This window comes from Lineus longissimus, chromosome 11, assembly GCF_910592395.1.
Source record: "Lineus longissimus chromosome 11, tnLinLong1.2, whole genome shotgun sequence".
Classification (NCBI taxonomy): Eukaryota; Metazoa; Nemertea; class Pilidiophora; order Heteronemertea; family Lineidae; genus Lineus; species Lineus longissimus.
The window spans coordinates 16,075,721-16,099,044 of record NC_088318.1 but is presented as its reverse complement, the minus strand read 5'-3'; the positions used below and the strand labels follow the sequence as shown (position 1 = coordinate 16,099,044).

At 42.9% G+C, this 23,324-nt stretch overlaps 4 protein-coding genes across 4 annotated transcripts; 2 read left to right on the top strand and 2 right to left on the bottom strand.

Annotated features, from left to right (window-relative positions):
- The first annotated feature begins 507 nt into the window (after positions 1-507).
- Positions 508-4,108, top strand: LOC135496183 (netrin receptor DCC-like). Its single transcript, XM_064785351.1, has 7 exons — positions 508-850; positions 1,357-1,572; positions 1,909-2,022; positions 2,344-2,649; positions 2,940-3,047; positions 3,292-3,486; positions 3,746-4,108. The coding sequence occupies exons 1-7, from the start codon at positions 775-777 to the stop codon at positions 4,024-4,026; spliced, it is 1,296 nt and encodes a 431-aa protein (XP_064641421.1). The 5' UTR covers positions 508-774; the 3' UTR covers positions 4,027-4,108.
- A 96-nt stretch (positions 4,109-4,204) lies between these two features.
- On the bottom strand, positions 4,205-8,442 carry LOC135496184 (carboxypeptidase B-like). Its single transcript, XM_064785352.1, has 10 exons — positions 8,313-8,442; positions 7,848-7,920; positions 7,437-7,570; positions 7,131-7,248; positions 6,747-6,848; positions 6,085-6,294; positions 5,568-5,658; positions 5,165-5,373; positions 4,851-4,935; positions 4,205-4,645 (listed from the first exon to the last, which is right to left on the bottom strand). Exons 1-10 carry the CDS (start codon positions 8,381-8,383, stop codon positions 4,449-4,451), a joined length of 1,290 nt encoding a protein of 429 aa, XP_064641422.1. The 5' UTR covers positions 8,384-8,442; the 3' UTR covers positions 4,205-4,448.
- Positions 8,443-11,855: 3,413 nt separating this feature from the next.
- On the bottom strand, positions 11,856-19,276 carry LOC135495864 (uncharacterized). The gene is made up of 17 exons (XM_064784860.1): positions 19,165-19,276; positions 18,594-18,672; positions 18,179-18,273; positions 17,787-17,880; positions 17,236-17,479; positions 16,473-16,561; positions 15,942-16,055; positions 15,485-15,625; positions 15,199-15,374; positions 14,889-15,000; positions 14,432-14,526; positions 14,116-14,209; positions 13,484-13,727; positions 13,112-13,200; positions 12,907-13,020; positions 12,466-12,618; positions 11,856-12,303 (listed from the first exon to the last, which is right to left on the bottom strand). Exons 1-17 carry the CDS (start codon positions 19,231-19,233, stop codon positions 12,281-12,283), a joined length of 2,025 nt encoding a protein of 674 aa, XP_064640930.1. The 5' UTR covers positions 19,234-19,276; the 3' UTR covers positions 11,856-12,280.
- A 2,102-nt stretch (positions 19,277-21,378) lies between these two features.
- LOC135496312 (uncharacterized) lies at positions 21,379-23,270 on the top strand. The gene is made up of 2 exons (XM_064785570.1): positions 21,379-21,530; positions 22,379-23,270. Exons 1-2 carry the CDS (start codon positions 21,482-21,484, stop codon positions 22,756-22,758), a joined length of 429 nt encoding a protein of 142 aa, XP_064641640.1. The 5' UTR covers positions 21,379-21,481; the 3' UTR covers positions 22,759-23,270.
- Positions 23,271-23,324: the final 54 nt, after the last annotated feature.

Here is a 23,324-nt window from a genome sequence, read left to right as displayed (position 1 = left end):
CGTCACCGTGGTCAGTGCCGAAGACATGCCGCGACAGATTGTGACTTGTCTTTAGTTTACGTTGTCAAAATAATATGTAAAGTGCAAGCTCTAGTGAACTCACACAACTGTTGCATGGGGGAGCCCCCCCCCCGCCCCAAATCCTCGTCCTTCTGACACTCAATATCAGAATAATCGTTTGTCAATTCGCGGACACTTTTTTATACTGGTGTTATTGCAATCATGATATTTTCCCCGTTGGGCGACTCAAAAGTGCTGATCATGCACCATAAAAGATTCGTAATTGTACAATATGATTGAACATAATACATTCTATATCTAGGACATTGTTGGTTATTTGCGACCGAGCCATTTTCTTCATTAAGTTCGAACGTGCTCTAGCCGTCATTATAACCAGCCCAGTGGCTGTCCTCTACGGAAAAACCACTTGAAATCCACTTGACCCCGTTTCCGCCCAATTCGTCCGTCCTCGGTTTTTGTCGTTATTTGTTTCCAACCAAATACCAATACAATCAATTGTTGCCTATTCAGGTGAATAGAACGGAGGAGTGTGAGAAGTATGTCTAAGTGGTCTCGTCTCTGCCGAGTCGGGTTGTGGCTGTTTATACGTGACAAATCTGTTTAATTTGCTTGGTTTTACGAGGAGAGCCGTTCATTCTAAGCAGTTCCCCGCCAAGAAGACATCGTCGTGTGGAATAACCAACTACAGAACTAAGTTTCCACGTTTAAATAGTGCGCGTAACCGTTGATTTTCATTGACATAAAGCAGCTGCGATGGCGAAAGGAAAGGCAGTAATTTGTTTGATGGTCCTGCGGATATGCCTGTTAGGAGCAAATAATGTACAATCAGGTAGGAGTCCTTTGGTCGCCATCATCTCTGGCACAACCATCCTGGAGATATGAGATGTCGGTTCTCATGCTCGCAGCGCGGACTTCACAACGTATACAGAAGTCCGTATCCGTATTCGCAGTCTCTTTCCGCCTCATCCAAACACGAAAGAAGGGAGTGGAAGACCATCATATATATATATCACCGTGCAGGATCGTGTTTGATGGGTAATATAAATGATCTTTCTTAAATATAACTCGGATCAAAAAAGTCTATACTGTGGATGTGCCATCATCCGAGTGAAAGCATTGTTGTCTCTTGTAGTTTGTCTGCCGGCTATATAGATTCTTCTCGGGCGCCTTAAGAGACAGTCCATCGCAAGCGCTGGTTTATCTCTCGTCATAGCTAAAACTCTTTGATCGCTGACCCCAGTGGGGTCACGTTCTCTGAGAATTGGGTGGACTTACGTAAACTCGATACAAGAATAATCTGCACACTTCAACCTTCACCGGTGACATCTGTTTTAGTTTCAGGGCGTCTTTCCCCGGAGATGCGAGTCCCTGGCGAAGCGTGTTCCTTCAATCTCAGCCCAGAGGCCACCTCTATTCGTGTCTACTGGACACCACCATGCACCACCAATATCAGGGTCAAAGGCTATGTGATCGGCTACGGCGTCAGGATTGCTGATGTCATCAAGAAGACGATTAGTAAGAAAGCAAGGGAGTATCATATACGCCATCTTGGTAAGTATTTAGTGGTGTAACAAAAACGCATATCTCTGGGCCCCGTTTTTCAACTTTAACTCAGCATTTAGTCTACTTGGCTTAACTCATGAAGGCCCCACGTGGTTACTCTTGACAATTTAGGTGGCCCATGTAGCAATAATTGAGGATGTCTCCCTTCAGATTTTGAGGTAACTGAATTTAAAATGGCAATCGCTGAGCTTTGTAAAGCAACTTTGATCTCACTCCAGAATAATCAACCACCCAAATTGTTGGTTTTGAGTTCTGATATTTGGGTCAGAAGAGGTAAATTTCACATTTATCTTGGTTTGATCTTAAATTGCATTGGTCTTCCAGAGCCAAACACACAATACGTCATCAGTATCAGAGCATACAGCAAATTCGGCGATGGTCCACCTCTCTACAAGGAAGTTCACACATTGGAGGAGAATAGCTCCAATCGAATGCAAGGTAATGCATTTTGTTTGAACCACTCCCAATGGAGCTCAGATGGCGCTAAAGTAAGAAAAGCAGCCGGCTTGGAAAACAGAAAGGATTCTTCAATTCTTACTCAATATTTCCACCTATTGAAAGAAATTAAAACTACGGTATATGGTACTCGCCCCAAAATGTGTAATAAAGTCACGAAAATCATGGAAGCAAGCAAAAATCACTGCCCAGATCTATCTGTTGTTGCTGATATTCTAAGATTGCCCCGGCTTACTTTCAAAGATGGAATCTGAAGCGCCTCAAAATGTCGTTTAACTTTAATTGAAATAGCCCTCTTTTCAGGCTTGACCTTTTTAATGATGCCTCCGATTGGAGTGAGAGCAGTTATAACTGGGCCTCACACAGCCACCCTGATTTGGATGGATCCAATGCTAGGCCGAGACCAGGTCCGAACTGATGAGAGGGTCTACATGGTCCGCTACAGAGAAACTGGCGACATGAAATTCAAGACGCAACAGACACCGAAAGATGGCGCGGTAGTCGCCGGTCTGATGGCGGACACAAATTATGAATTTGAGGTGAAAACGGTCAAAGGAGCGCAGGAAAGTGCTTGGAGCTTGAGAGTTGTGAACAAGACATTCGGAGCAGGTATGTGTCGGGAAGATTTCTTAACTATCACCTTTGGTTCAAGCTAAGACAACTATCACAGTACCGGTATCAGGTTTATCTGCCAGTCATATATCTGAACCTCCAATCTGTTCATTTGGATTCTTACGTGAACACTCGTCGCCGGTAGGCTTGATTTTATCAAGACCTGCGCTCAATAGGCATTCGGTAGAAAACGGGTGAAAAGTGCCCTGCATTTAGTCGTATTAACTAATAAGTGACCCCTCTGTCTGCCTAAAAACTTTAATGCATGAAATAAGTCCTTTTTTCAGTTCCCGGTGACTTCCCGCACGACCTGACCGTAATCCCTGTGCCAGACGACCCGTCGCAGGTTATAGTCACGTGGCAGCCTCCTAGATTACCCAACGGTTACATCGAAAGTAAGCTATGAAGTTCTAACTCTCATGAAATATTTCCTACACTGTTATTTCGAAATCCCTGAGAGGTTTTCAGGGAAAGGGGAAAAACCCGTTGAGTTCAAAAACCAAACTCATTTTCGGATGAATTTCAGCCGCCTCTATAGGCCTATCTAACCGGAGACGGATTGCACACTGACCATCATCATTCGCGTTACTTTTGAAATCGTGTATAGGTCGTACTTATCCAACATTGTTTCAACTTCAGGTTACATAATCTACTACACAGCGGACGCCTCTTCTCCTCTGAGCCATTGGTCGTTGCTAGGGTCATCAGGGGACAGACTCACAGGCCGAGTTCTGCAACTGACGCCCAATACAATGTACCAATTCAAAGCGCAGGTCAGAAATGTATGGGGATTTGGACCTGTTTCCCCGGCAGTTGCCTATAAAACTACACCAGGTCAGTCAATAACAACCTGCAATAGCGGTGCGCGTCTCTGCCCAAAATTCGGCACCATACGATTTAACCGTGACGACGTTATACGCTATAGGTTGGGAAGATAGTCTAAAGTGGATTTCAGTGCAAGGTTAGGCTGTAGGCGGATAAAAAAGATGTTTCTCGCTCCTTTTGTTTTTATAGCAGAATTTTGGGTTTTCTGACAAACATACATACCCAATAAAGTAGATCACCATAATGTATCGATAATTCTATGTTTTAGCTCTTGACATCCCAGTGAACATCAAGACCACATCACTGACGCCCAACGCCATATTACTCACGTGGCAGTACCCGCCCCATAACGTCCGGACGACATCTTACCACGCACAGTGCCTGGTACAAGAACTAGGCTTGATTCGGATAATCGAAACAAACAAAATGTACGCCCTGTTTGAAAACTTAGTGACTGATGAGGAGTACGAGTGTGTCGTCAACATGGTGGATGGCAGCACAGTCGGAAGGCGGAGCGCGGCGGTTCATGGTACAGCCAGGGGGTTCTGACGCCAAGATGGCCGCCAAGATGGCCGCCAAGATGGCGATTGGGGCCACCGGGGAGTGATCGTGAAGCTTGTTTATCCTTAGGCATGACACAAACTGTAGATGCAACCATAGACCTACTCGTCAAAGTTAGATTGCAAACTTTCCCGCATTGAAGCTGATGAAAAGTAGACGACATCTCTCATCCACAAGGAGATTGTATTGAGAAGCTCAGCAACACTGTATATTTCAAGTTTTACTTGCTTGGACCCCGTACCGGTATATATATATTGCAGGGGGCTTTCTCAACATACACATGCATTCGGACATCCGGGAAAAAGTTTAAATATTGTTTAATTGTGAAGGTTTTTTTGTGGATTATGTTTCCCAATAAACTGAAAAAACACCAATTTTACAGCATCTATTAATTTTTTTTTTCCATTTCGTTAATAAATTAGCCGCATGACTTCCACCATCTTCCTAACTCCAGCCCATATCTCGTCCCCAGTTGGTCGGATGTAACTCGGATGCAGTATAAACCCGTTCCTGGACTCCTGTTGAGTAGGCCTTAACTCAATGGTAAAGGCGTACTTGGCGCCGACCACACCCTTCGCGTAGTCGTAAGAACCACCCCCGGCTGCATCTGAAATATTAATGCGAGAACATAGACGCGGAACGTTTAAAGTGTGAAATGACTGAAGGACGTCCAGCACGAACAGAGTGAGTGACACTCTAAAAAATGGGTTTATACGATGTAAAGTGATATATACTCATCAACATCTAGCAACCACATCTTAGCCTTTGCCAACATTTCTATCGAAAGGACTGGTACATGTAGGCCTACTTACACATTAGCTCAGACGGTGTTCCTGTTTGGTACCACTTTTTGTTGACAGCATAGACGGCATCTCTGGCCAGGTTTGCTACTCGCAGCTGCAATTGGAATCGGATAAGGCGTCATTGAAGAAGTACGGTTCTGCAGGCTGTGACAGGAACGCCGTATATACCGGTAGCACCATGCATTATAACATGCTCGATCTACACCTTTATTGCTGGGACTCAATATTCTAGTGTATGACCGAGTACAATGATGGTTGTTGACGCAATGAACGTGTGTATAGGTTAACCTAAGGATGAATTACGAAACCTCCCTTGTACTCACCGATTCGTCGTGGTCTGGTGCAGCTTGCCAAGTATAACCATAGGGGACAAACCACATCTGGGCGTAGCAGTGGAAGGATAGGTAAACCTGAAGGCGGCCTTTAAACTTTTGAAGCGCCTGTTGCATGAAGTAGGGTTCGTACTCAGACGCGGCGTAGGGTCCGTGGTAGATCTCTGAACATGGGTCACTGCTACTCATGGTCCCTCGCTCTAGATACAAAAGAAAGATGAACGTTAGCATTCCGCTGAGTTATTTGGAAATTTGCACTTCAATAATCCGGAACGCATAACAATGAAAGTGGCTGAAATTTAAAAGACTGTTGTTTGATCTCATATTTTGATTATTGGTCTGATGTCTCCAGATTAACATAGCTGTGTCCATTTACAAAATCATCCTTGCCTACCTGCCCAGTGAAAGCCAAAGTTCCTATTCGGATCCACACCATAGCAGTCGCGGTGGTTATTAGGACGTCGGTTCTTTCGCCACATTCGATTCTGCAACAAAAAATGAGAATAATACCAATAACAACAAAAACAACAACAACAGCAGCAGCAGCAGATCACCATGTCCGGCACAGAATGGAAGACTCTAGGGGAAATCCATTGCGTCAGCCAAATTGGATCTCCTTATGGGCGAAAGGACGAGGCCGGTCCAATGCGTCCGGAGAAATGGAGGAGGAGGAGGCACGGTATGCACGCGTACGCGTCAGATGAGTAAAAAGAAGAGAATGTATTTGGAGAAGGAGGTTTATGTTTCAGCTTTAAAAGCATATTCCGCGATATACGCGATATCGTCCACGTGACCGGGATACTCAAATCAGTCAACATTGCATAAATGCTCGTGTCAATCAAACTTAAGCCAAGTGTTAGCCTGCCTTATATGGGTGTTTGATTCAAATTAGGAGTGACAGTCAGACTTACCATGTCATGAGTGTGGACGTAGCCATCAGGGTTTACTACCGGGAGGAAGTACCAATCAAACTTGTCAAGGAAGGCTCGCGTCTCACCGGACTGGTAGCCTGATATGAGCTTCCAGGCGGTGTAGAGTGTGGTTGAGGGGGCGATCCATTCCCTGGCGTGAATACCTCCATCTATCCATATCACACGCTTGTTGCTGCCGCCGTTGCTAAGCTAGTCGAGCAAGGAAAGAACAACAAATGTGCCGCTTTAGTTCAAACAAACCATAAGGCATCCTACCAAACCAATCAATATCTCCCAGCAACTAGATTTTACAGCAGCGTGTACTTAGATAATGACACTATCATTCGGAATAATTGCCCATTTCAAAAATATAATATATCGTGGAAGGGAAAGAATTTAAGCAACAACAATGGCATATTCGATCCGATGTGAGCCCTGCCGCAGTGGAGCTTTCCTGACCACCAGGCACCAAGTAAGATACAAATTACAACATAATTTTGAACCTGATGACGCCGTTTTATGAAAACCAATCAAATGTCAGCGTAGACTTCATGTTAGAATTGCTTTCTTAAGAATAATATACAACTTCCAAAGCTAGTTTACCAAGTTTTATTTGAAGCCGTGTTTTATATCGTCCACTCGATGTATAAATGCACACCAACCTTTAGAACGGTGAGGTCTCTGCCTTCGTGAGTTCGACCTATCGACTCCAGACTGGCAATCGAGCTGTACGTACTTGCCACCCGTCTCAACCAATCTTGAATCTGAAGATACAAAACCGATAAAAAGTTTGGGGTTTTTCACGGTGAAATCTTTTAATGTTGAACTTATTTCATAATTTGCGTCAAAGTTAATGATTCCATTCAGCCCTCAATATTCATCTGCCACAAAATATACGGCTGAGGCCCTTACCTAGTATATTCAGTGCAATGTATTTTTACGGACTGTGTAAACAATGTGAAGTTGTGCATAACGATTGAAGGCAATGACGGGCTGGAGTATTCCTGTAGAGACAAGATTCGGTGATACATCTGGTGACTATTCACCTGTTCAAATGTTCCGTAATAAGAATGGATCCCTTCAAAGTCGCCAGCCCCGGATCGGAAGAAGGAGGTATGCTGCCGCTTGGCGTAATTATTTGCCTCTCTTTCCTCAACAATAGACCTGCAAAACGAGGTCATTGGGTTAAAAAACCACACCCTCAATGTTACACATGACTATTTAAGAAGTCGGTTACAAACTTAGTAATAAGTCTTGAGTTATCGAGCATTTAATCGACCATGGATATATCGAGAGGCAACAGTATTAGAAAACTTTATTTTCTTAAACGAGCAACGGTAAAACATACTTACTCTTCAAGGTTGTCAATTTCGACCGTGAATGGTAATTTCAATGTTTGCAGAATACCAGAGACATTCTTGAAGACCCCGGGAGGGGTGAGAAGCTCTGCTGGTGTTGTTGTGGTTGGCAGTGTCCAAAAATCAACCTGGGGCATAAGTATAAGATAACGCGGCATATGAGTATCCGAGCGACAAATATTAGATTTGCTATCGTACAATTTAAAAAGCGTTTTTGACAGGCCGAGTGTAATCCCTGCCAATATTCTCCATGGATATCGAGAGGTCCCCAAACAGCGGGCATACAATATATAGACACTGTAAATCTGAAGTCAATGAGAAACAAGAAGTAGTCGTATAAGGATGAAACATTACGCTCAGTGAAGCTGAAAATGACAAGGAAAGAATGGTAATAAGAACAAATACCTCAAGACGGGAAAGATCTTGAAGGATCTTGGCTTGCTCCTCATTTGCAATGGGCACTCGAATAACTTTGTACCTTGTATGAGAATGAGAAAGATAAAGTTGATACTTTCATCTTATTAAGCCAGGACGCCGACTACTTTACGTGGGGTGACGCATGTCGGAACTGTCAAAAGTGAAAATCCAACTGGCTCTCACAATAGAACGAATGGTCAGACAAAAAAGTCGACAGCTCAGTGTCAGTAGACTACTGTGGCATTCTATTTCGTCATCCTATTTATTCTGGTTAGGGTCAGAGACGTGACCAGTCCACTGCGTCCGGAGTGTAAGTGACAGTAATTGATGTCATTTCTTTAGATGTATGGTTTCTGATATAGCATTTGCGTTGAAGTTTGGCCCTTGAGCAGTACTACCAGAAATCAGGCAAAATCGCACGCACAAAGAAAACAAAATTCCCTGTTCGCTTACCCAGTGAAATCCTTCCTATTCGCCGCGGCCCCTAAGCCAAAAAGGAGTCCCAGAAGTAGCCACCCTAACATCTTGAGAGTTGGTTAGATTCTGGACAGGTTTTATCAGAATCTACTGATAACTGCAACTGATAAAACCAGAAATGGACCGAGCCAAATTAGATTTTGTATCAGGGGCAACAGGTTGGAATTGACTTCAAGGTAGTATATAGGCACGATATTCTGGGCCCGACTGTCGTGACGTCATTTTTGACCTAATTAACGAATCTTGACTCGGGGAACGCGAGAGGACCACGTGACTAAAGATGACAGTGCAACTCTCACTACCCCGGGTTCCAGCTGAACTCACCCAAAGTTGTCAGGAGCCTGAGTGAAAGACATTATTTTCTATTTAGGAAATTAACTTCGTGTAATGAGCTTCGTGTGGAGGCCGAGGTTATGGCATAGTTTTGTATACTGTACGAAAAAGGGCCTTCTTCTTCTTCTTCTTCTTCCTGATCGTTGGAACTTGGCGGTAGTTGGTCTCAGAGCTTCCGATTACTTATTTGACCTTCAAATTGTTGATTTTGAAAACTATCTGGCCGTGTCTATGCTGGGAATAGTAGACTGCAAGCGCATGTGCTTATCACACGGAATCTGCTTTGTGTGGTGACACCTTTGTTTGAATGCGTTTAAGTACATTTGTTTTTAAGAGAGATAACACACAGTACGAAAATATATGTCTGTTTGAATCAACTGGTGAATTGAAATCGGAAAAGAAGCACGAGCTGAAATTAAGTAGGAGGTCTATAGAGCAGGCTGTTGCACAGGAAAGTGAAATCGCCCACCAGATGCGAAGTAATCATACATAATCATTCTAACAACGTATTGATGGTCTGGTATATTAACTGGTTGATGTCCATATCTATTAGATGTCTTTTGATGTCTTTATTGACAAATAGTTAGGTTGTAATGGCCATTAGACGTCAATAAGATCTTATGTTTCGTGTGTGGGCCTTCGATCATAAAGTATCCTAGATTTTAATCCCAAAATTTATTACAATGGAAATGACTAGGGACTCCTTTATTATATCATGATTATCACAATTCCCCTCACATATGGAACAACAACCACGGCAATGAAATACATTCAGACTAAAAGCCGTGGTCCCTTGTAGCTGAGTGTCTATGCCAGGGCAATTAAAAGATCCCACATGGGACAGTAGCCTATCTATAGTGGACTCCATACCTCCGGCAAAAATCCAATAGGGTTACAACGCCGGTAATGATGATAATACACATGTACTTGACAATTGTATAGTTGGTTTGAACTCATGGGCCTAGGTATTACACATATATACGTGACATATTCCAAAGAAAGCATACCGATTAAAAATAGGGTCGCAGCCGGACGCCGCAAGGGTTTCCCATGCATTGGGGATTTTGCCCTGCTAAAACCTGCAAAACACAATGCACAGCTTATGTTGACAATACCAAGCACTGCTCGTATTGCAGGTAGCTTCTAAACAAGAAGGATCTACGAGTATTCCATAGAGATTTTGTGTATCGCGACTTTTCTTCAACTGCACCGTAGGCTGCAATGATAAGGTAGGTCGAATCTTGCTAACTGCTCTCGGACCCCTCTTAAATCCTGGGAAGTAGGTCCATGAACGAGGGCATCTTTGGCCATTTTCCCGTGATAAAGGAAGTTGTCTGCGAAACGAGCATCATGACATGGCTGGTCTTCGAGTGCACTAAGTTGTTTATAGTAATTTTTCCATCTTCTTTAATAGGAAGTAGGAGCTATATCGAGACATCAAATTCTCTATATAGTTGACAGTAGTCGGGAATCCGACTCAATCGTCACTATTAGTCGCTGTACATGTGTATATATATATACTTATCCCACTCTTTGTAGGTGTCACAACTGGCATCTAAAATCAGAGGTTGGAGACTATGAAAAGGGAAAGTTCAGTCGGATGAAGCAAACAGCAACCATGCAAAGGATCTACCAGTACCTAACGTACAAATTCGTGAATTTACGGAATGCACTCTTCTTAACCGTTATCTTTGTTTGCTTCTATATAACGAGTGTGACAGTAAACATGCAGTCCAATAGACTACAGAGAGAGACGGACATGATCATGGGTGTTTTGTCCTCTGAGCGGTTGATGTCATACAGGAAGAGACTCACAACGAGAGAGTTCCAGGACATACGAATGTTAAGGATCATGATAAACAATCTCACAGATGAAGTCAGGAGAAAAAACGGACAGAATTTCTCTTTTTCGATTCGTGTTCCGCAGGAAATTCCTAACATAACAGACGATTCGGACGTTAGGGATATGATAAAGCCGAAACTGTGTCAGTTGTACTTGAAGGAACAGCCGGCGGAGGTGAATTACCCGTGTAGAAATATCACTACCCGGTTGACATCTGGCAAAATTAGGTCGAGTATATGCACCTACTGGCCAAAAGAAGATTCAGAAATCTCAGCAGGCATTTTAAAATCCGGCCAATGGGAGGCTAACATTGTAAAATCAGTGGAAGCCATGTTCGAGAAAGATTCGGAGTTGAATTTCATTGATGTTGGCAGCCATATTGGATATTACACAATTCTAGCTGCAAGTTGGAATAGATTTGCTGTCGCTGTCGATTCGAATTTAGGCAGTTTGAAGCGCCTGCGGAAATCCGTGGAACTAAGCGGATACGAAAATCTTGTTTTGACAGTTTGGAATGCTTTGGGTAAAACTTATAAAATTGTTCGGACAAAAGTTGTCCATGAAAATATGGCCGCAGGGTACACGGTGGAAGCTTTTGATAGAGAGAACACACTCAACCTCGTGCCCATGATTCGGATAACTGACCTTTTAGAGGTCATACCATTTGAGAGAGCAATCATGAAGTTAGACCTAAATGGTGCCGAAACCGAGGTGCTAGACCACATGGGTGCGTTCCTCCTGACGGTGCATGTGCCTTACATTATTGTTGCTTGGAAATATTATGTTTTTGATGATACAAAAGTTCAGTTGGTGTATAATTGGTTTAGGACTAGAGGATATGAGGCATATGCATCATTCACTGGCCCAAAACTCGAAAGGACGTCTTTTGCAGAAATGCCATACACATTCTGTTTAATTAACCATTCTGAAATAGTGATGGAGTGAATACCGAGGATATTTCCCATAAACCACCTCGAACTAACAAGTTTGTACTGGATGCTACTCACACCAACGCTGTAAACAGAAATGTCTTTTACGACAAAAGCCTTCACCTAATTCCTCAAGCAACTTGATGTTTTGAATACAAATACTCTATTGTGATTGGCTCACTTCTGAATAATGTACCGGTAAAATTGGATTGGGGACTTCCTATTGGCCAGGAATATGGTCAAAATGCTGCGTGAGGAAAGTGGTGAAAGGTTACTTTTCGTTTTGTACACTCGATTGTCTCGGCATGAATGCGCGAGATTTTTTTACACCATTGTTTTCAGTCCTTTACTGAAGGTAATTTTTATGATGGATTCTCCAAATAATTTGAAAAATAAAGACACAAAACGAAAGCCTCTGTTTTCACTATTTTAATTTTGGACTCAAAATACATGTAGATCAAATACAACCAAATACTATTACTATTGTTAACAGTACCATTTGTGTTCAAAATCTTAAACGATTCATCATCCAAATTCAGTAATCTTCAAATGATTCACTGTACCTTCATTCGGTCGATGCCAGTACACACAGTCTTGAATTTAAAATATCAGTAGGGAGTTGGATATAGGAAAGATAAACAGATTGGAAGAATGCGCTTCTAGCAGTTTGGCCTCAATCTTGTCGACTTGACGCCGGTCACCAGTCCAATGCTTTAGCCCCATCTGAACCTTGGAACATTCAGAAACAGGGATAGCTCACCAATATATGGCTTACAGTAACATGAATTATGTGTTGCTAGTGCAAAAACTGGATTCTCCGGACTCAAGCTGCCGTCATTCTAGTGATTGCGATGGTCGATCACTGGAGAGAGAAAAATTGCGTGATTATATTAATACATACAAGATTGTCACTCTCATTAAAGTCCGTGGTCGTCCTATGCCGCTGTCGTTTTCTAGTGAGGGTGTTCAAGAAGATGGAGGTTTGGTGCCACGAAATAAGTAAGTTACTGACAAGTATACTTACTGGGACAGAGCCCGCACAGCCAAGGGCATGCCAGGGCGACAAACGTCCCTTTCCGGCAATGCTTCTTCCTCAGAGCCGTGGTACCGGCGTATTGGGTGCACATTTGACTTCCACTTGCATTCCTCTTATAATCTTTTGATTTATTACAATCGACTGAAATATGCAAGAAAAGGGTTAGAACAACAAGTGAGGGTCAGAACAACGCTCAGATATGAAACATTTTAGTCTTCAATAAAAAATCTGAGTAAGTGGCATAGATCACCCACATTCAAAAAGCCAGAGGATTGATTGGAAAATATTTGAAAAAATGCAATGACAGAACCACCGGAATATTTTGTGATATGTCCAAAATGTCTCACTCTGGGTCCGCAGTTTTTAGATGCCGAAAAATGCCAATGTGGCCGAATGAGTTAAGCAACAAGAAACGGAGGATAGCCTCACCAGCGCAATTATTCTTTGACTGGTAGGCGTCGGAGTTGTAAAATCCGTAACAGTTGCAAGTACACGTCTTGACGTCCAACTGGCCTCGGTTGAAGCAAGTCTTGCCACCACAGTCTGAAAAAACAAATACAAGTTAAAAAAGAGCAAATATCTCATTGAGTGTCTATTCGAACGAACTTGTTCTCTAGAACCTTAAAAAACGTACCGCAGAGGTTATTCTTGCATTTTCCCGGACAATCTTCGCAGGCTGTTCCGTTTCTATATGGTTTATCTAGTTTCCCTCGCCAGTTACCACTGAGGAACAGAAGAAAAATACAGTGTAATACAATGTGCAATTCCCGATAGGGTAGGTGCAGTTGGTGACGTAGGGCAAACACCTAATGGCGTAGAAAGCAGAGTTTGATTCAATTTCCTCAACAAAAAAACCGAGATGGCCATTTCGCAGAGGTGACCTTCTCGTCGTCTTTGCCAGTCCGAAGTCATCAATAATATGGCTTCGGTGCAGTCTTCAGCTTCGAACCAATTACAAGGGTACATTCCCAGTTTAGCCTGAAGAAAGTGGTAAACGTTCACTTACGTTGGGCCATAGTTGCACCCGTAAACCTTTCGTTTCCCCTTGCACTGAACCCATGCACACCCAATACGGGCCGAGTTATGCCAAACAACTTGGGTGTAATGTCCCGTGGCCTTGTTGTGGCTCGCCATGAAAGTCTTGTTCCCGAAGCGGAAGTCCTTTACTTCGTCATACCAGGCCTTGATGACGCTCCACCAGCCATAACGGAAGCCCCCAGCAGCGAGATTTTGACCGACGGAATACTTTCCTAGAAATTAAAAGTGAGTCAACAGAAAAGTTTGACAAGCCATTGTGGATAATTTCCGGTGCCGAAATTCATCTTGCGCTTTCGGAATCAAATTTGGGTAGTTATCGTCCAATCAGAAAGTGCTTCTGAGGCACAATGCCGGTGAAGTGATGGAATTGGGCCAATCACAAGTTGTTATTTTGTGTGTCTGTGTGTCTCGCATGTCATTCCTGTGCGCTGAACAACATCGATGGTGCGGCAGCTTGCCTTGGTGAAGACTTGATGGAAGCTGCAGTAACAGAAGACAATGGCGACGTTCCCTTGTACTTTTGATGGCTTACACCATAGCTTTGCACTTCAGTTAGTAAGTACAACATCGACCTCTTCAATAAACTCAGTCATTCAGTACCTGGGATATATCTTTGCGAGTGTTTATCGTGTCGTAGGCCAGGACAGGATGCGAGCCAACCCAATGCAATTTTAGCAAGTTCATCATCCCAATACTGAAAAGAGGTGAAGCCTATGATATAAAGATCAAGCTATGTTATTAAGCGTTAACTGCACCTTGCAAAACACAAAATGATTTAAGTACATGTATCGACAAGAGTTTTCCACCATCAAAAACTTGCGAAAAAAGTCTGACCAAAACTGTATTCTTGCAAGTTTCTTGGCCTCTGTGTGTGTGTGTTTGATTAAACCATTTTTATGCACTTTTGCACACAAACCATTTTCTGCATGTTAGCTGCTTGCGGCTGGACAATGCTTCTGGCCTTGTTGTGCACGTCTACAATCTGTTTCCTATCTCTCCCTGTCGGAATACCTGCAAGACAGACAAACCAAATTTTATAAGATATATGTATATGAGATGTTTTTCATGGAACATTTGTCAAGTTGGTACAGGCTGTCATAACTATGGCCTCACATCACTTCTTTATCCTTTCGCTTTTTCGCTTATTTTTTTAAAATTCTAGGACATTTCTTTTGAGGTTTCAATTCAGTCACGTCGAAGAATATAATTATAAATTTCCTGGGAATTTAAAGTGGTATTATATAAGTGAAGCATTAGAAATATCGCTGCAGGCCTTCTGTTCGGGGCGGAACTCTTTAGACAAGTATAAGTTGTAGCGATGCTTCAGAACGGCGATTTTTGCATATCGTGGTGATGGTGGATCGTAGTCTTACCAAAACTGGTGAGTCTGTTCGACCTTGGAAGACACATGGAATGCTTCTTGGACCACATGGTAAACATCTTGGGACAACTCCATACCTTGGGTTGCCCTCCTTTGGAAGAGACCTAAACATGGAATGAACATTAGAAAATATGTTGATATTTCTCATACAGACGTACCGAAAATAATTTTTGGTTTCAGAAAATGTTTTGAATATTTCCTCTTCAAACGAAGTTTATTTTCAAGGTTATGCTTAACCGAAGTATTTTCGTAGTGGTCGAAAAATTGCTGTGCGATCAGTTTCGCATCAAACGAATACTCACCGGCGAATTCTGCTGTTTGTTTTGTCTGCCGGAAGTCCTAGATCCACCTGCGGTTCCGGTTCCGGAATTTCCAGTTGCAGGTCCACTATTTGGTTGACGTCTTCCTGACGACTTCTTTTGCGATTTCGATCTCGATGCGGGTTTTTTTGGTGACTTTCCAGTTGCAAAGCCAGCATCTACAAATCAATTTAATAAATTCAAGACATCCAACTGCTGCAGCCGTGAGGGATTTGATGAGATATAATTAGAAAGTTTACTTTTGCCATGATGTGACCTGATAACTTACAAGGACAGAGCCCACACAACCAGGGGCACGCCAGAGCGTAAAATTTGTATTTTTTGCACTTATCCATGTCTTTCACAACCCGTTGGCAGAGTCGAGAGTTGGTCACTATCTTCTTATAATCCTTTGATCGGTCACAATCAACTGAAAAAAAAAAGGAAGAATGCGGAACTCGCATCACGCAATATATAAACGCGTAAAGACAAAAAAACTTAAACGGCCAAACAGAATCAGTGCTAAATGATGGCCTCGCTCGATCAGCTTACTGCTAAGGGGTTCGTTACAACACATAGCTGATTAGCATCCTGTACGACAATGGCTTTGAATATCGATCTCCAGTCATATGAGTGAGGTTAAAGACACATTAGGAGAGAAAACGAGATGACACCAACGTATTATAAGAATTATAATATTCAGACCAACTGCAGCTTAATCACTTTGTAAAACAGTGGTTACTTACTGGCACAACTCTCCTTTGCCACATAGGCTTCATCGTTGTAGAAACCTTTACATGTACAAGTGCAGGTTTTTAGGTCCAGTGTTCCTTGGTTGAAGCAGACCTTCCCACCGCAGTCTGCAGAAGAAATGACCACTGTCAACTGTGCTAACTTCTGGCTGGCTGGGAGCTACCAGTATTATATAATTCCACTAAGAGACATAAAATACAGACGGAAAGTGCTTCCAATGATATTCTTGAGGTGGTAGAGGGGAGTGGACCAAGGTACCTGCCAGAATCGTTACTCACCTGGTATTGAAGACAAGGCCAGGCTGGGCAAGGGAACCTGTGTGGCATGTCTCATGTGGATTGTTATATAATTGGTGGAATAAGACAGGAAGGTGCAATAGACCACACATATACTGAGACTGCTCTACAGCTCCAACACTACAGCATCAAGGCAGTGATAAACTAAAACATATATACGGCAGAAGATGATAATACTGCAAGTAAACTGTTTTCTTGGAAGGCATGGTTTTTACCATGTGTACTTACCACAGAGTTTGTTTGTGCACTTCCCGGGACATTTCGAGCAAGGCGTGCCCTTTTGGTAGGGCTTGTCGTACCCCCGATTCATGTTGCCTCTAAATGGTGAAAGGTTATAAAAAGTGCTTTCGTTGAAGACAGTCACAAACATAATAAACAGAGTACTGGTATCCATTATCCTTGTCACTGGTTGACTTGTTGCTGGTCAAGAAAGATATTGCTCATCTCAGAGCAGCCTGATTAAAATGTAGCCAGGCGACTATGATAATGGACAAGCGGGTAGATAAGTCGGTAAGTAAATAAAGCTAAAAGGTGTCTCCGAAATGGAAATTCATTGTATGTCCATTTAGTGAAGATACAAGAAATAGTCCAGTCGTATGACAAATTCATGCTATGTGTCTGTAGTCGCGCCGCCAGTCCAATGGCGTCAGCGAGGGCTGTTTGTTAAACGTCTCATCATTGTAATTGGAGACTTGTAAAAACGGTCATGATATGTCTCTCGCGGCAGACATTTGTCGAATGACATTCCAATCAAGACTAAGTTTTGTCTAGCTAGATCCTATACCCTAGAATTCTGATACCATTACCGACTTTCGCAGGCTTTGTGGCCAGTTGCATTTGCCAAGGCAATAACATTCATCGAAATCAACCCAGCGCCTGTTAAAACCACGTGGTGTGTTGGCCTTGACCACTTAAGAGTCCTGGCCAATCTTCTAGAAGATGGCCAATAGTTCAACGCGCTTTGAGTCCTACCCGATGGAATAAGACTTACGCCACGGCATAGTTACACCCGTACACCTTCCTCTGTCCCTTGCACTGCACCCAGGCACACCCAATTCTAGACGTCTTGGCCCAGACCACTTGGGTGTAGTGACCGATCTTCTTGAAGTCGGCAATCATCTTGGCTTTGTCGCCGTACACGTGATCTTTTACCTCATCATACCAAATCTTCACGACGCTCCACCAGCCGTATCTGAAGGTACCAGCAGCCAGGTTCTGGCCAACACTGTATTTCCCTGTTTAAAATCAAAGTTGGAGCATGTTCTCATTTGGAAAATAAATGTAAAGAGACCAACATAAAATGCATCAAAGTTTCTCCCAATCATATAGATGGACTGTGAAATAGATTTGACAACGCATTGGGTTTGCTGCAGTAAGTATGTGACTGATTCAAGGTACAGCAAACCACGCACCTGCTTTTTCACAAACGCTAAGAGAGTACATCTTTTTAGAATGACTCCATCTTCCTCTTTGAGCGCGGGAGCAGCGAGACAATCTTTGACACCGACTTACATCATGTGCATTGTGTAATCGTATATTTACCTGGGCTATACCTCTGATTTCCCTTGTCATGAACTATCCCTGGACACGAGGACAGGTACCCTCTTACCATCAGTGCAAGTTCATCGTCCCAATACTATAGTTAGAAATGGGCATCTTCATCAAAATATCCGGGCGTTAGCAGAATACAGTGGCGTTAATTCCTAACGCTACTTACGATAAATGTATTATAGTATGGACTTTTTTGAAAGAGATAACGCTCAGATGAGGCAACGCTGGGGTTTATCTCTAACGCCAATAGCTAAATAGGCCATGATTACGTCATTTTCGTGGCAGCAAATCAGCTGCCGTGATTTTATGCAGTCCCAGTAAACACGCTTTTTACGTGTTGACATGGTTTATTATTGAAATAAAAGGTATAACACATATCATACCATCTTCTGCATGTCTGAGGCCGACGGATGGACAACACTTCTGGCTTTGTTGTGCATATCAACTACGATCTTCCGGTCCCGCCCCGTTGGGATACCTGCAGGGAACAGTGATGCAGAAAGCAGTGAAGCTTGAATAATTACCAAGTACATGTACTTTCGTACTTGCAAACGGTGACATCATTACAAAAGAAATTGAGTTTTATGAGGTTCGCGTCACAAACCTATGTACAACAATCGTCCGGGAGCAATCCCCGGCCGAGCGTTGGTACATACAACAAGATCTATGACATCATTCCAGCCCAATTTTTGAATTGAACGTCTTCTCCTCAACCGAGTAGATGGACAAATCAACAAATCGACCCAGAACGAGTAACTTAGCTAACGTCACTAATAATAGTCATCAGTCACCACTTACCGCCTTTAATGAGTTTACTGGATTGTGGGAGGCAGAGAGAATGATCTTTGGTCCATAATTCAAATCGTTTCTTACAGGTCTACAAAATATGAATGGATACAGTAATGAGATACATCTCCCCTGGGCCCGTGATATACAATGATTTGAGCTCTGTGTATTCGTTTCTAACTGTTTCCCCTGGAAAAGAAGAATGACATGGCTCTCCGTGTTCCCCTATATTGAAAGGCCATGTTCTCTCATAGCCGTGTTGAATCAATCTTCTTCCAGCGTTAGCTCATAGTCACTCCAGTTGTTCTTTCGGAGCTGTTCCTTGTAACAAGTTCCTTAATCAGGCCAAATGTCGATTCTCATGGTTGCCAATCATCAAACTCCCCGGGACGTACTCTCCGGTCATGGGCTACAGGTCGCATGGTCATAGGTCTCTCCATCAATGCAGAGTTGAGAATCAATGAGATATGGAAAACTCCGAGCGTTTGGCGTTATCTTCTTCAGTTGAAATCCGCCAAAAAACACACAAGATAGAGGTTAGTAAGTATCTAATATGATGAACCAGAGAGGTGAAGCTATTTACCGATGGTTTGCAATCTGAAGGTGTCATAATTCCAACCACGAGAATAAGGAGGGGTAGTTGTGCCCTCATCTTTGGTCAGGGTTGAGAGACCAACTTACGGACTATCCCAATGTCAGTGACAACTATCACTAAGTGAGTTGGTTAAGTACAGGTCATTGATTTTTTATTCTATTTTATTCATAAGTGTTATTTATAAGTGTATGATGAATAAAAGGATTACTCTGATGCCGTTTATCGCCCCGGAGAATAAAGTCCCCAACTAGGCGAGAATGAGACAGGACTACCAACTCAACGAGCTGGTCTGTCCTGGAAAGAGAGGATGTGTACCCAGTCTCACCCGTTTTGACCAAAAAGGTAAAATGCATCATGGTTAATTTACAATCAATAAGTAAGCAGTAATACGACAAGTGCGAGTAGTGTCATCATCTTGCCGTCATGATAAAGTGGACACACGATAGTTTTGTCTCTTCTAGCTTTAACTGAGTGTGCGAAGCACTATCATATCTTTTCTCATACTGCTTTATTTACAGGTGCATGATTGATATGGGGATTACTTGATGTGAAGTATCGTATTTATTTAGTCGCACCCCCTCAGCCATCCTTATCGACCTAATGGACTTGACAATAACCTTGATTAGGAGTCATCACCATTATATGTGTCCTGTGCGTCCGGAGTTGGTACAGACTTAAAGGATGATTAGACGTACCTTCTACATGTTTGTTTCCGGGAGGCAGTCCTTTTCTATGAATCTTTCAAGGGCACTGCGGATTATCCTTTCCATATTCTTGTTCCGCTACTGTTTCATTAGTACATTATCATTTTGAAAGTGTTTGACGAGGTCCATTTGTGTTTCAACTCTTACAATAGGTATAAGAATAAACTTAAGGGTGATTCGTTATTTTCTCGCAAACACAACTCCTGGCGTAAAGCTTCTTTGCGCCTGTTAAGTGCACCCGAGGGCGTCAGATGGAGTGGTCATGACAAAGCCCTAGCCAAATATAAAACATGGTTAAAAAAAGACGTCAGATGATGAGTGTCATTTTATGTGGTAAATATTCCGCCCTTACACTGATGACTTCCTCTTTACATGTACGTAATGATAGGGTGGAGATGTCCTAAAATCATGATCCATGCAAGATGACCATTGGTCTCCTCAGACGAGTTCGAAAGGTACGACCTCAGGCATGTCAGGTGAACTTACATGAAGGTCACTTCGACCTAGATTTGTGTCGAATAATGTAATGAGGCCAGTCGATCGGTTGCTCGACGGTTTTCTCAAGATATTGTGAAGAAGTCCATCGGATCTCGGCACCTGCACCTGGAGGAGAGGACACACCAGACAGTTTTGTACGGCAACTTCAGATCGGCATACGAAAGAGTTAAGAATGCTTCATAGCACGTTGTCAATGCGACAATAGGACATACCGAGGATGTAATAGGAAACATCAACTTGAAATCGGCTGCATCTCAGTTCGGCGATAAAAAATCTAGGGCAAAGTTCTTGGCGAACAAAAAGATGTCAAAACAATGCTTGGAGTTCCAGCCGAGAATAAGGGCAATTGGTTTAGTCTGTTCCAAGGCAGTTTTGCTGCAGGAAGATAGGTTTTGTTACAGAGAAATGTACAGTTACTGTCACCATGCATGCCTTGCGCTAGAAGCATACATTCTTGCTGACGTGACAAAGGTAAAATTGTTTCAACACAAATCTGCAGTACATGCGTACAGTGTAATGTACTGGTGAAGCATGTCATCTTGAGGTGGAATAGTAAGTAGCTGCTGAGACAAGGCCAAGTCAAGAGAAAGATTTGCTTACGCTCCTTTTACATGCATTTGTAGCAATTCGCATTGCCGAATCTCGCGGTGCTTGATCCACAATGATAAAACAACACCTACGGTTTACCTAAAAAAACACGTGCTCACCTGGAGAAAATATGACGCAAAAGAAATGACGACACAGTGCAGATCAAACAGGGATCTCGATAACTCAACCGCTGTACAGTGGACTGGGAGTCCAAAGATATGTGGTTCGAACCCCACTCATGCTACTGTACTTCTTCAGACAAAGCGATATATTAGTTACATTGATTTAAGGGCGTAAGATCTCAAGAGCAAATAAAACTTTCTGAATAGTGTTTCTGAGAAACGATTTCTATGGTCGAGCGCGGTGATGTGAAATTAGGATGCTGGTTCCCTTGCCCTAGTTGGAAGATTCTTGCAGCCAGTACACGTCGACAGATCAGACTGGTGACTGCTGGATCTGCATCCATCTTGAGGAACCTTAACCGCCTTCTGGTAATTTCTGGCTTAGAGAACAGCATGATTAGGGAACTCGTTCTGTGCGTGGCCCTTGGCCTGTTCGCTGTTGGTAAGTTATTTTACATTCTTTGCTGTTGAAGTATCGGTCAGAGATAAAGCTTGAAATTTGCCTTTTATAAATTTCTGCTACACCCTGCTACATGGGATCGAATTCCGATGTGAAAGGAAATTCTGCTACACCCTGCTACATGGGATCGAATTCCGATGTGAAAGGAAATTCTGCTACGGGAAAAAGTGTTGGGAACAAAAGACCTGGGGGTCGTAAATAAAAGCGTACAAAGTGCGATATCTCTCTCAACGATGATACGTTTTCGATAAAGCGTTTATGTTAGGTAGGCTACTCCCAGCAAGAATACATGTACATCACATAAAATATGGGTTTTCGACCTGATCATTTACTAGGTAACCGGGAGTGACGAACCTTAAAACATAGCATGTTTCTTACCCGCAAGGCTATCACGAATGCGAAACTTCGCATGTCTATAAGGAGCCGCACGGTACAGCAAAGTGGTTAACACTGCTAGCTTCCACGTCTCTAATGTATTCTAGGAGCTCAACCCAACACAACCTTCATGAATAAATATTCAAAAGTCTGTCGGATGTCACTTAACGCCGCAGTCCCTTATCTGAATGTACATCTGTACATTAGGGTAAATCATGATGACAACGAATTTAGATCCGATCCGATTCCAAACTTAGCCACCAGGGGGCCGAAACTGAAAAAAGTGCCTGGCCTAACGAATTATAATTTTCGATCAGTCTCGGAGTCACCAGTTTTGTGTATGTCATTAAAGCCTGTGTTTGTTGTAATTAAAAATGACCCGATCACATTACGTAATATGAACTTCCTGTCAATTTCAAGTGGATTTTTTAAATGAAACCCCTCTCCTGTTGCAGGTCTTGCGCAAGAAGATGGCGGCGGCGGTGCCGGTCCGGACGAGGGGGACGCGAATGTGCCGAAAGTCTGGGACGACGGCTACGCAAAGAAGCAGATGGACAAGTACTACACTTACCACGGGGTGCCAGAATACGACCACGGAGCGTGCCTGGAAAAGTGCGAGGAGTCGGGAGAGGGTGGCGCGGATAGCTCTTGCGTGAGGCGGTGCGGGGAAGGATACAAGAACTGCCTAAGAAAGGAGTGCCGGGGCGATGGGACCAAGGTGGCCACCACTCAGCCCAGATGTTACTGGTGGCACGGGTGCAGGAGGAGGATGTGTAAGGGAGAGGAGAAGAACGGTGTGGAGAAGGGACCAAACTGCCCTGACTTGCCTCTTTAGACACTTGTATTTCTGTAGATTCCCTACTCAACACAAAATTCACTCTTCTTCCTGATGTGATGTCGAACACTTTAGCGCAATGCTCTTGTAACTTTGAGTATGCCAGTAAGAATATTTTACATCGCAAAGCTAAAAGACAGAGATATGACTCTTACGTATTTCAAACGTAAATTAAACGAACAATCACTACGTTGTCCATCTTTATAGAACAGCCTGTATACGCTACATGTATATGACCGAATCACTGAAATCAGTGCACAGATAATTAATAACTCACTGACCTACCTGTACAAATGATTGACAGAATGATTTTCAGGGACAAGAACCATCAACACCGTATAGTTGTTGCAATACTATTCTCTTAACATGGTTTCTTGCTAAGTGCAATTGGACGGACATGAGAAGAGCCAGTCCTCCAAATATTCCACACAATTACATGTAAGCTAATTAAATAATTCTTTATACAAGGTTTTTTAAAGGGAATAGAAATACATGAAAATCGGCGTTATGAAGTTATTTCCTGTCAGTATCACTGGCTACATTGTATTTGATACGCACGTGACACT

Excerpts from the sequence above, each read along its gene's own strand:
- LOC135495864 (XM_064784860.1), bottom strand. The coding sequence starts at position 19,233 with ATGAGGGCACAACTACCCCTCCTTATTCTCGTGGTTGGAATTATGACA. Across the intron at positions 16,562-17,235 it reads GGGTGTAACTATGCCGTGGC|AGGCAACATGAATCGGGGGT; the intron begins GTAAGTCTTATT and ends TTCACCATTTAG. Across the intron at positions 13,201-13,483 it reads GGGTGCAACTATGGCCCAAC|TGGTAACTGGCGAGGGAAAC; the intron begins GTAAGTGAACGT and ends TCTGTTCCTCAG.
- LOC135496183 (XM_064785351.1), top strand. The coding sequence starts at position 775 with ATGGCGAAAGGAAAGGCAGTAATTTGTTTGATGGTCCTGCGGATATGC. Across the intron at positions 851-1,356 it reads AGCAAATAATGTACAATCAG|TTTCAGGGCGTCTTTCCCCG; the intron begins GTAGGAGTCCTT and ends CATCTGTTTTAG. Across the intron at positions 3,048-3,291 it reads ACCCAACGGTTACATCGAAA|GTTACATAATCTACTACACA; the intron begins GTAAGCTATGAA and ends TTTCAACTTCAG.
- LOC135496184 (XM_064785352.1), bottom strand. The coding sequence starts at position 8,383 with ATGTTAGGGTGGCTACTTCTGGGACTCCTTTTTGGCTTAGGGGCCGCG. Across the intron at positions 7,921-8,312 it reads AATAGGAAGGATTTCACTGG|GTACAAAGTTATTCGAGTGC; the intron begins GTAAGCGAACAG and ends TTCTCATACAAG. Across the intron at positions 6,295-6,746 it reads GAGACCTCACCGTTCTAAAG|CTTAGCAACGGCGGCAGCAA; the intron begins GTTGGTGTGCAT and ends TTGCTCGACTAG.
- LOC135496312 (XM_064785570.1), top strand. The coding sequence starts at position 21,482 with ATGATTAGGGAACTCGTTCTGTGCGTGGCCCTTGGCCTGTTCGCTGTT. Across the intron at positions 21,531-22,378 it reads CCTTGGCCTGTTCGCTGTTG|GTCTTGCGCAAGAAGATGGC; the intron begins GTAAGTTATTTT and ends CTCCTGTTGCAG.